Source organism: Fulmarus glacialis, unplaced genomic scaffold (assembly GCF_000690835.1).
Source record: "Fulmarus glacialis isolate BGI_N327 unplaced genomic scaffold, ASM69083v1 scaffold32202, whole genome shotgun sequence".
NCBI lineage: Eukaryota > Metazoa > Chordata > Aves > Procellariiformes > Procellariidae > Fulmarus > Fulmarus glacialis.
In genome coordinates, this window is record NW_009197699.1 from 1 (window position 1) to 12,029 (window position 12,029).

The 12,029-nt window shown below is 41.6% G+C and overlaps 1 protein-coding gene across 1 annotated transcript in view; it reads left to right on the top strand.

The window, feature by feature from the left end:
• Positions 1-4,680: 4,680 nt before the first annotated feature.
• The window catches only part of CLTC (clathrin, heavy chain (Hc)), a 28,729-nt gene continuing 21,380 nt past the window's right edge, over positions 4,681-12,029 (top strand). Inside the window, 4 exon segments of the mRNA XM_009572645.1 lie at positions 4,681-4,717; positions 8,384-8,596; positions 10,727-10,995; positions 11,338-11,499. Coding sequence (XP_009570940.1) covers positions 4,681-4,717; positions 8,384-8,596; positions 10,727-10,995; positions 11,338-11,499 — 681 coding nt within the window.

Genomic DNA, 12,029 nt, shown 5'->3' on the forward strand with positions numbered 1-12,029 from the left:
CCTTGCCCGGTCCCCACGGAGCCTTCCCCGCTCTCGGTGGTGGAGTGTATTTCATCCCGGTGGTGTAGGCGAGGCTGGCGCCGTGCCCACGCTAGCACCTGCTGGGCGGTGCGGCTCTGGGAGGGGAGAGTGCGGATCTGATGGTTCCTCTTCGCTTTCGCCGCTTCGTCTCCTTAGGGGCAGTGAGAGTGGGACATCCCGCTTTAGCAGGGGATCTGCAAGGGAGGGGGCAAGGGGGGTAGATTAACGAGGTGGCCAAGCTGTCTCCGTGTGTTGCTTAGTCTTTGTTTTGTTTTGTTGTTTTTTTTTTTAATGAGGCTGAGACTTCTTATAATCGTAAGGACACATTAAAGAATTTTATTGATGTTCTGACTGGTAATGTCATCTTCTGTGAAGAAAAACCACATATTGCAGTGAAATGTGAAAGCTACTGCGGGCTTCCCTGCAGTACGGCTGTGGCAGTGCAGGCACAGAAGTGCCAGGTCTACACTTTCTGTCTGCTACCTACTGGCCTCTAAGAAATTCTAGGTTTGGGTATCATTAAACCATAACCACATGCCAATAGATTATTTCCAAGTGATAGCCTTTAGTTTATTTAACATGGCCTTCTAAAGGCACTAGTAACAAATTCTAAAATCACTCAACCTTGCATTCATCAAATAAGCATGCACTTTTAATGTCTCTCGGTGAAGCTGGAGTACAGGGAGGGGTCTGGAAGCAGTAATACAGTTGTGCAATGTGTACTTCCTATCTGACAAGTCTGTAGGGCGAAGTACTACGAGCCATGCTTCTCGTCCTGAGTTGCTGTAGCTGTGATGGTATTAAGCTTGGCTTCACTGCTGAGGAGTATTTTTTGAGGAGAACTTGTATAATAAAAGTTACATCAACAAACCTTGGCAGGGTCTTCTGGCTTCTAGCAACCTGTCTGTAGCCCTGCATCCCTGAGATGTCAGTGTCTATATGTGGTTTGTGCTTAGCTAACTGGGACTGCAGTGGGCACTAATGTAGTGATGGATTTGCATGATTTGTAGTGACTTTTCTGTAACCCAAATGGAAGGAATTTAATTTCTAGACATCTTGTTGAAAGAACAATTGCAAAATACTTATTTTGCTGTGTAAATTACCACTGTCCGTAGCATTATTTTTAGACTTAAAAAATGCTGCAATGACTGGTTTTTATCTAGCTAGTTAACTGTTGAGCATTGGATAATTTTATTTCAATATCAGTTTAAAACCAGGCCAGAATTCATAGCTTAGGTGTAGCCCTGGACTCTTCTTTAGCGAGCAGCACTGACAGGAGAATCTCATGAGTGGACCAGAGCTTCAGCTCTGAGCAAGTTGTCTCTCCTGGTAGTGGCATAGCCTAGAACCAGGTATTGAGAAGGTTTTGTATGCTCAGGTGAAACTCATCCCTCTGGGTAGCCCATCTCTTAATAAAGTGTTGTGGAAACACATCTATGATACATTATTTAAGATGCAAACCTTGCATGTGACCCACTACCAAGTCTCTAATGACATGAGTACTATTACATAAGGAATCTCATCTGCTTCACTCCAGAAGTGCTGATGGGTTTCAGGCCAGCACTATTATGGAACATGACTGTTCTGACTAAAGACTGATTTACCTGTTTATTTGTTTTGGTGTTGTTTTTTTTCTTTTTTTTTTCCCCTGATCCTATTTATTGTAGAGCACTGGCTTAACCAGTATATTGTACAACTGCATATATGAGCTGGTCTTTTGTAAGACTCTGTGCCCAGCCTTCTGAGCTTACATGCACGTGGCTCTTGCCTATAACACTTCAGTTTACTGTACCTACTGAACTTCCTCATTTTATTTCATTGAAAAAATTCAGAGGAACTTGGATTCTCGGCGGTACTGTTTTCATGCTGAAACTTCTGACTTGCTGTTGGAGTAAATTTTGAGAACAGAAACATCGATATTGCCTCATTTTTGCTATCCAGAACTGCTTTAGCGTATTCCAGGCTGTTCATAGGAGGTCCTCGTGGACTGAGTAATACAATTTCTTGAACTGTGCCTGACCTACATCATCTGGGAAACTTGTCATACAGGTGTTGCGTAAGACTTGCAAGTTTGCGGTTGATGCTTAACGAAAGACAGGGTACCCAACTGGCGCCCTATTCATAAAAAGACAGGTGATGGATATGACTGGGAAAGTTCTTGCAAGGCTGTTGAAAGTTGCTTTTTAATTAATCTAAAAGGCTGGCAATCAGCACTATGTGTAGTACGATACTAGTTCTCCATGGATCCACTGCTGTAGGTCAGAAAATGGTCAAGTAACTGTCCGTACAAAGCTTGTCCTGATCTTCAGCTTCAACCCAGTTGCACTCCATCTTAACTCTACTTGGGGCATTATCTGTCCTTGTCAGCATCTTGGCTAGGTGATACGGGAATGAAGAGTTAAAGGCTTCAGAAGCCCTGCACTGTTGTGTTCCTGAATGTCTTGTCTCTTCGGTGGGCAGTACAGCGTGCTTTGTACCCACAGTTTGAGCTAGAGGTCTAGTCTGGGCAAGTAAGATGTGCAAGTAGTTAGCTTACTAGGGCTAAGTAAGCTTTCTGAATATTTACTAAGTGAAGTCTAAAAACAAAATGTGTAGTCAGACTTCAGGTCTTGTTTGTTTGAGTCCCATTGCATACCTCTGAAATCTCAGTAGTCGCAAATATGTAGGATGTTATCTGTGTATTGTCTACTGTAGATGCCTGCCTTGCCACAAAAGAACATCAACAACACACTGTGGTTTTAAGTAGCAGTGAGGAAACAGTCCAACAGGCATGTAATGGGAGATCAGAGTTCAGTATGTCGAACGATTGCAAATCTGGCTGCTCGTTTTAGGGATTCTGTAAGTTGGTGCCTCTGTGCACTTGAGGGTGAAAGTAAAACAACTGCTCACTGTGGTAGGTGCATAGAGCTTTTCTAAGATTACATGTTCCTGATGAATGAGAAGGAACCAGACAAGTTAGCAGGTGATGAACTGTGATTGCCATTTAATTTAGCCACACTACCCTGAAATATATAAAAATTGAACGTGGACCAGGCACACCACTGTACTGGTGTATTAAGGCATTAATAAATACTCTTCTGAACCTAAATATATGTTAAATAAAAAAAAAAATTATTCTGTAGACTTGTCTAGACAGTACAGAAAACTGTCAGCTCATGCTGTGCGCTTGATGCTGAGCCAGAACTACTCTTTTAAACTAGGAGTAGTGTTCTTGTATCTATTGGTCATTGATGGAGCAAACCTGAATGGCGGCTATGCTGTTCTAGTGTGGTGGTACTTGGATGGCTCTCAGAATCATAGCTAGCTATGCCAAAGAGCAAACTGAATAAAACTGGATAGCCGGGGCATCATAGAATAAAACTTATCAATTTACTACTTCACAGCTTGTTCATAAACAACAAAATGCTTCCATGTATTGTGCTGGCAGTGCGGCAGTTTAATATATCCTAGAACACTAGATCTCTGCTCTAACAGCATTAATTTGAAGCAGTTAAGTCTTTTGTTGGTATTTTAAGTCAGGAATTAAAGACAGAATTGCTGTGCCTAATGCTGTTTTGGTGGAGGTCTTCCCCCCTGCTGCTTAGTGGATCTGAATTCCTAAAACCAGTGAGTTTGGAATATTCTTACAGAGGGAAAATCTGTAACAAAGAGTGCTGTGAAGAATTGAAATGTCTTGAGGAGTGTGTGTGTGTCAAGTAATTGGATAGGAACGATTAGTTAAGCAGTTTATAAGCTATTCCTCTTGGCATGTCCCTCGCAGCAGGTACTGAAGTCAACAGGTCTGCTTCTCTTGGTGGCACTACTCATTAGCACTTCGTGCTGGGACTTAACCAAAGATAAGTAATGGCAGCCAGTGGTTCTGAACTCGGGTTTCAGCAGGTACAGTCTCAGCTGTGGCTTGTAACTGAAATAGTCACACAGCATGCCTGTGGCTGCTGAGACCGGATGGCTACCTCAGCCTATTGAGGGTGAGGCAGAAAATAGGAAGGATATAGAAATAAAAGAGCTCTTGAATATTATAGAGGTGTCTTATCTGTTTAAAACATAACTTCGTAGCCTGTCACAAACTGTAGCTCTTACCTTGCACTGGCAAACATGAAGTACTTTGGAGCCATTGACTGGCTGTGGGGCTCCTGTGTTACAGAACCGCGGTCAGTAAGTCTAACAGATCAGCACAGATACAAATCTTTTGTGTGACTTGTTTGCTTTGCTGATTTTCATGTATGGAACTAAATGAGTGTCTGAAATGTAGCCTGGTGTCTGCCTTGTTCAATCAAAGCCTAGCGAAGCATGGCCTTGCAATGGAGGTAACGTGACTCACTGCACATCAAGGAGCTCCATGCTTCTCAAAAGACTGGGAATATTTCTGTTAACTGGCACTTCCCAGCTACGTGATTTCTAGCTGCATGTAGATAAGGAGTCTCTGGGCAGAGACTAAGCAGCTGCTTGTGGCTGCAAGAACAGTGGTTATATCCTGTTGAGTGTGAGAGTCGAGGTGAAGTGCATACTCAGCAGTTCCGCACCCTTCCTTGTAGGCAAGGAGAAATTATTTGACAGCTAAGCAAACTGTCACAAGAAAGCGAATGTTCCAGGAAGGGGTCAACAAAGAGGCTCTTGTCAGCAGTTTTACCATTCAGTTTGATGTCAAACATGGATGTAATGTGACAACTTCTCTGGGTAAGCTACCAAGAACATACTTGAACTATCTTCCAGTGAAAAAATAATTTTACTAATCAGCCTTTCACTTACCAGGTTATAATGATTCACCTCTCAACGCTGTTCAGATAAATGTTGTCATAGAATTTGATGGTTCAGTACAGCCTGCAATTGACTGAAGTATCCAATCTCGAGGTAGATGCGTCCTTAAAGGCAACATCTCTGTTGAATAGGAGAGTTGCTGCTGTCTCTGGCAACCTGTTTCGTGGTTCTGCTCTAACGGAGCAGCTACTTCACAGAACACTTTCTTCTCAACACGCTTTCAGGAGACTGGTATAACTGAACTTTCCAACAAATGTTGGTGTAAAATAACTTGAACTGTAAATTGGTTGCCCAAGCACAGCTAGCAAGTTCTGCTTTCATATCTACTTGAAAGCCAAGGATGTGTTTTTCGTAGTATAATGTAGGAGTATCTTACAATTCCTTCTTTCTTTCACAATCTTTTAAACTTGTTTGTGAATCGGTGAAAGGTAGTGGACCTAAATGAGTGCAATATTAAATGTTTGTGTGTTTTTCTCCCTCTGTGGTAAGAGGAGAAGGGGTAGAAAATCTGCTGTAAACCCCTGTACTCTTTTAGTTGTAGTGCAAACTCAGGAGTTTGTACATGGAATAGTATTGAAATTTTCGTAATAAAAGCCTCCAAAGAAATACCTCCTGTCCTGTTTCCTAATAGTAATCTTAGTCTCTGTTTACTTTGCTTAGCTTTATAAACACTCCTGCCTCACTCACCTGAACTTTAGCATGTTTGGGGAAGGAAATAACCTATGGTACAGGGAATGATCTATACTCTCAAGAGTTCGGTGCATCAGGTCTGAGTGCAGCCAGGAAAAGTTGCCGTTGCCATTAGCCTTACCAGCTGAGCAAAGCAAGTGCCACTCTTGGCTGGTGATGCCCTTGTGTAATCAAGCACAGAGATTGTCACCGTTAGAGTCAACTTCTTGTCTCGGTGCTTGAAGCAGACTTGGTTCGTGCATTTGGATCTGTTGAGATTAAAAGATGAAATGTTAGCAGAAAGAGCTTGTGTACTTAAAGACCTCACTAATGGTTGTGCCTCTATCAGAAAGCTTCTTCAAGCTTTCTTCAGACCTCCAGTGCCAGTCTAAATATTTAAAAAAAAAAATTTAGCCTTTGGAAATGGTCTTAGGTTTAAAAAGGACCACATCTTCCACTACTAACTAGGGTTGGATACCTCAGACATGACACCTAGCAGATGGCAGTTTGATTATGATTAAGATTAATCTGTCTTGCAATATCTAAGCAACTTTGATTTAGTGGTTAAGTCCAGACCTCCCTAAGAGGTCTGCCATCTGCTAGGACTTGCTTCTTTGATTTGTTCTGTCAACAGTGTCCCTTTGAGTATAGTGCTGCGAGTGACTTCCAGCCAGAGTACTTGGCATTCTGAAACTACCCTCCTCTACCAAATGAACAAGGAAATTGAGTGCTTGATAAATGATTTTGCACATGTTAAGCTTGCAGCCCTAGCAAAAGGGAATGCCACATCCTAGTAAGTCTTTCCGGCTCTACCAGGTGAAACTCTTACATCTTCAAACATCTGCCTGCAGGGGCGTGACCAGGTTGCATATGGCCCTGCCTAGCTGATGTACAAATATCAGAGTCTCAGGCCTAGAGAGCACTACCCAAATAAAGGTGTGAAAGGGAGAATTGAACTTGGATCTGCGATCTTGTAAGTGAATCCATGTTGCTGAAGAATGTGTGGTGAGGTGAGTTCTGACCTGTCAAGGAGATAGGGTTCGATATATATTTTAAGCATTAAGACTGGATCTTGGGAGACCTGATAAAACACATGTCTTTCACCTGAAAGTTTCCTGGCTTTTTTGTCAGGTGGATGGACGTAAAGGGAGCTGTCTTTGAATGAAACTGTTCACTGTGTTAAGTCGCAGGAAGTGTAGGTATTCTGCCTTGGAAGAACGGCTTAAGCTAGTCAGTCATGGTAACTGGCTTGATGCCTAGCTTCAGGAATTACATTTAAGTCTGTTCTGCTTCTAGTCTTACCTCTCTTAAAATCTTTTGAAGAAGAAAAGCTGGGTAGACCTTAAATTTAGCAAAATGTCAGTGTTAACTCTCTGTAAACTAGTTGTGAAATGAGCCCTTAAACATTAAAGAGCCTGAACATGTTTTTCATATTGTTCAAACCCAACTGAAGAGCTTCAAATGGTGAAGTCCTCTCCTGAATGAGCAAGGTAACTTCAATGAAATAGTGTCCTTTAGGACAAAGGACTTAAATGCAGAGTGACCAGAGAACCATACACAAAGGCTGAATCATCTTCTAGAAATTCTCTCCTTCATCAGACCCAAAGAGCTAAAACTGACTTGCTTTTGAGTCTCAAACTTAAACTGTACCAAGATCTGGCTGTCTTGATACACTGGGTGATATAGATCTTCCACTGAAGCGCCTTTTGTGAAGCTTGTTCTGTTAACTTGGTGTATTATAACTTAGATGTTACGTGTTTCTCCCATGTGGTGTCTGAAAGCTGGGGAAAAGGGGAAGTATAGTAAAATACACTTTATCAGAAGCTACAAGTAGGCAGAAACAGAGCGGCTGAGGCGTGGTCATCTTGGAGCTCGTACAGAGCACAGCTGATAAGAGCGTAGTGTTTTGTTTCAAACTAGTACAATAATACTAAAATGGTTTGAAGGTCTAGCCCTTCTTGGGAGACCTTGGGCTTGAAGTTCAAACAGTTTCCCAGAAGGAAAAATACCTGAAGTATTAGAAGTGATAATTCTTCTAACAGTAGAAAACTGATCTTGAATTTTTAAGGTATATCCACCCACAAGCCGGCTATCTGTATGTGAGGTGAATTAACCATTCTGCATTTCCACTGTTAAAAATGGAATAAACTTTGTTTCACTACTGACATCCTAATACACTAGCCTGTTGCACACACAATGAAGTGGTATTAGCTAAACTGTGTTTTGTTGCAAGCTGTACTAGAGACATAATTTAAAGGTGTGCATTTAAAGGTGTGGAAATTTAAAGGTGTGCATTTACAGAAGCAGATTGGCTCAGCAGAAAAGGAGGTGTTTTATTGGTATCTTCTGTGTTACGTAGAGCTATGGATGAGCAATTGCTGATTTCAGTAGTGTCCATCTCATATGTGTTGGCTCTGGCTCCTGCATGGTACACAGCCTTGCTGCTGGACAGGACTAAGCTAATTGCTAGACAGGTAGCTTTTTTTAACTCTACAAGGATAAAGATAAAGCTCGGACGCCTCACGTGTGATGTTAAGCTCGAAGCAGTGATAGCTGCCAAGCTCAATGGAATAAGTTAGGGCGCTGGAAGCAAAGCTGGTGGGAATGAGTACTGAAGCTGCAGCTCTAGCACAGCTGCCAGGAGCAGGCAAGTTCAGTGTGCCTTAAACCATATGAGGGGGTTCAAAAGTTGAGTTCTCAAAACAGTAAGTTGTAAATGGACCTTGAAGATAAGGTACCAAGCACTTGAACGCTGCAGGGCTTCTTCAGAAAGCTTGCTGGGCTTAGTTGAAGATGAGCAAGAATTTGTGTGCTGTGCCATTTTTGGGTAACATGGTTGTATTGTCACAAAAAGATACATGAAGCCTAGCAACTTTCACAAAAGCTGTTCATGGCGATTCTGAGGTGGTAACTTAATGCTAAACCTTTTTTCTCTTCCAGCTCCAAAATCTGGGCATCAACCCAGCAAACATTGGGTTCAGCACTCTGACAATGGAGTCTGACAAATTCATCTGCATAAGAGAGAAAGTAGGAGAACAGGCTCAAGTGGTGATCATTGACATGAATGACCCCAGCAACCCTATTCGAAGACCGATTTCGGCTGACAGTGCTATCATGAACCCTGCCAGTAAAGTCATTGCATTGAAAGGTATGGAAGTCGTGATAAATGTTTGAAGTGGATGGAGAGCTTTCTGTAAGACTAGTTTATGACTGGCTTACGTGTCTCAGGCAATTTATGTGGGAGGATCCCTTACCAATTTTCCACAGCTTAATGGGAGCTTAAGTTTAATGCATTTTTCAGTTCTGAAGGTACCTGGGCAGTAAGGTTCGGTTAAGGCTTCCTGCTATTTGCTGATCTTTAGGATGAGGTTTTTGTGTCAGTCAGAATGCTTACAGCTTCTGAGCAGGGAGAGCTGGAAGGAAAGTTCAGGCTTTAAGATACTTTCGGAGACTCAAGTCTGGAATCATATTAGAGGGAAGTGAGACCTGCTATCCTAAGTGTATAAGGTCTATTAACTAAGCCTCCCTTTACAGAGAGGAAAACTAAGACGGGGGAGGAGGGGAAATATTCCTGAAGGGCCTTAGTATGGCCTTGCTGGAAGAGGCCAGTGCATGAATTTGTGCATATTTATTATATCAGTCAGTGATAAGAAAAGTAAAACTATGCAGGGAAGACTTGTGTAGTGAATAAAGCACAAGGTCAGCTAACTTGGTATCTCTGGTGATACAGAGAACAAGCATTCCTCTGGAGTCTCCAGAAATGTTGATCTCTTTCCCCGGGAGGCCCAAGAAGCTCAAATACTGTCACTCTAGAAATTCATATATTGCTAGTGGAAAGATTTGTATGTATTCAGTGTTATTTAAGTTTGACTTTAATACTGTGCTACTGTTTTGTCACAACTTTAATGCTTTCTTGTCTGTGCAGATGGTGAGTTATTTCAATTGACTGTACTAGTTCCTGTCCTGTCTTATGAAAAGAAAAAGCAGAATCAAATGGCTCAGATCTGTGGTGCACATGGCTGAACAGTGGTGTTTAAGCAACTGAAAGCCTAAAATTCAGAGGCTTTTCATGCCCTCCCAAACAAGGGAATCCTTAAGATTCAGAAAATGAGTGCACTCAAGAACTCTGAAGTTTTTAAACTATTGCGATCTTGATTTTAAACTTTTTATAAACAGGACTGACCCTTTCGATTTAAGTCTAGATTTTGCCTCTTAATATGCCTTGCATAGCATGTAGGATACATGTTACCTGAATGTCATCTCCCTTGACTCTAAAGCTCCAACTGCACTAGATATGGAAATAAATTGCTAGTCTGTAGCCTGAGTGACACTATTAGACAGTCTCCTTCAAGCTCTGGAGAAACTCCTGACTCTGCATCTTATGTCAATAGCTGAACTAATGGTGGCTTCTAACTAAACTAATCCTTGGTGGGTGAAGGAACTTGCCCATATGGCACTGACTTTAGCAAGCTGAGTTACAGTCAGTAACTGTAGCAGATATTCTGATCTGCACCTAGTTTCACAAGATCTTTAATACCCTCTTGGGCTACACTAGCATGTGCTTAAATATCTGTCTCCTGAACTTAGTAGTTGGTCAGCACCTTCCTTAACTTCTCAACAGGAAGAAATAATTTTTTATATGCCACTGTGGTGTAAAAACTGGTAGAAATGACTGCAGGTTGCTCTTCAGGATGTACGTATGCAACATTCTGTGTGATTCAGAACTTTTCCTCTTATCTTCTAGAGCTTGTGTTGGTCACTGGATTCCTTTCCTTGCACAGTTTCTGTTAGTCTGGTTTGCAGCCAGTAGCTGTGTATCCCATTAGTACAACCTAAGGTTTTGGTTAATGAGTCTGAATTATGAAAGCCCTCTGCCAACTTGACCATTTCGTGTTGTGCTTTTTTTATACTTAAAACAGATGTGGACATAGTTTTTAATGACACTGGCATTGCTCTCCTCACAACTTTCAAGAGACTCAGCATTATTGTAACCTAGTTTTGATGCACGTGACATATCACACAACTTGTTCGTGTAGCTTTCTCCAAGTTGTTTTCCACATCTGCTTAGTTGCTCAGTAGTGGCAAATTGGTAAAATTAGCCCTAGGAGTGTAGGTAAAAAGTAATAGCTGATCACTGAAGATACTGCCAGTATATAACAGCATTTTCTTAAAGGAAGTTATGAGGGTTTAATATCATAGTGCAGCTTTTCTACTTTTAACCAGTGCCTGAAGTAACAAGTGGAAAGTACAACCTGGCTAACAATGTTGTGTTTTCTAGCTGGGAAAACGCTTCAAATATTTAACATTGAAATGAAGAGCAAAATGAAGGCTCATACAATGACAGATGATGTTACCTTCTGGAAGTGGATCTCTCTGAATACTGTTGCCCTTGTAACGGATAATGCAGTCTACCACTGGAGTATGGAGGGGGAGTCGCAGCCTGTGAAAATGTTTGATCGCCATTCCAGTCTTGCTGGCTGCCAGATCATCAACTACCGTACTGATGCTAAGCAGAAATGGCTACTGCTAACTGGCATATCTGCACAGGTACTTTACCACTTAGGGAGGCCTGCCATGGAGGGCCCAGAACTTGTCTCATTTCCTTCTTCTGTAGGAGCAGAACTGATATGTTTGGTTGTTTTCCTAAAACATTGTTGGGAATGTAAATGCTTGTCTTGATCTTCAAATAACAAACTTAAGTGTAACTGAAAATCTTACAGTAATGGTATAAACACTAGTACAAAGTTAAGAATCTTAAGTGATGCCTTTGTAAGAGAAAGCATGGCATGGTACTTCAGCTTGGTATGACAACATTTTTACGAACACTAACTTAAATGAAATTACTGGCCAAGTGCCTGTTATTCCTGACTCTTGCTCTGTCTTGTCTAGCAAAATCGTGTTGTGGGAGCAATGCAGCTATATTCTGTAGACAGAAAAGTGTCACAACCAATTGAGGGACATGCGGCTAGCTTTGCGCAGTTCAAGATGGAAGGAAATGCTGAAGAATCCACTCTCTTTTGTTTTGCTGTAAGAGGGCAAGCTGGGGGTAAGGTAAGACTTGGTTCTAAATATGCTGTAATCTTTAATGACTCACCCTGGTTATCTGCTTCCAGGAAACCAAGTGGTTTAATGTACAAAATTGCCTTTAGGAAAAAAATGAAGGACTGTGTCAGTCTGGATGCTGTGTATCTAATGTATATGAAAACTGGTGCACATAGAGCTTCACAGCAGGGACTACCTGGTGTAGCAGGAGTGTTTCGAGTCATGAAGTGAGGTGGCATGTCATGACCAGCCTAATTAGCTGCTTGAAACGTGTGACACTCAGCTTCACAGGCTAAGCTTAGAGAAAAGCTGTTGTAATCTTTCTTTGATGCTGATCACCAGTATCAGGCTTAACTTATTTCCAAATTATTGGATGAAAAAAATTAAACACTAGTGTTACAAGGCTAACTAGTGGTCTAATACTAACACTGGAATTATGTGAGATACTTTGACAGCTAAAGCAAAGCAAAACCAAAGCTAGATTCAGAGAAACATCTTCGGAACTGTCTCTGTAGAATGTTAACCAAGTTGAAAGAGTG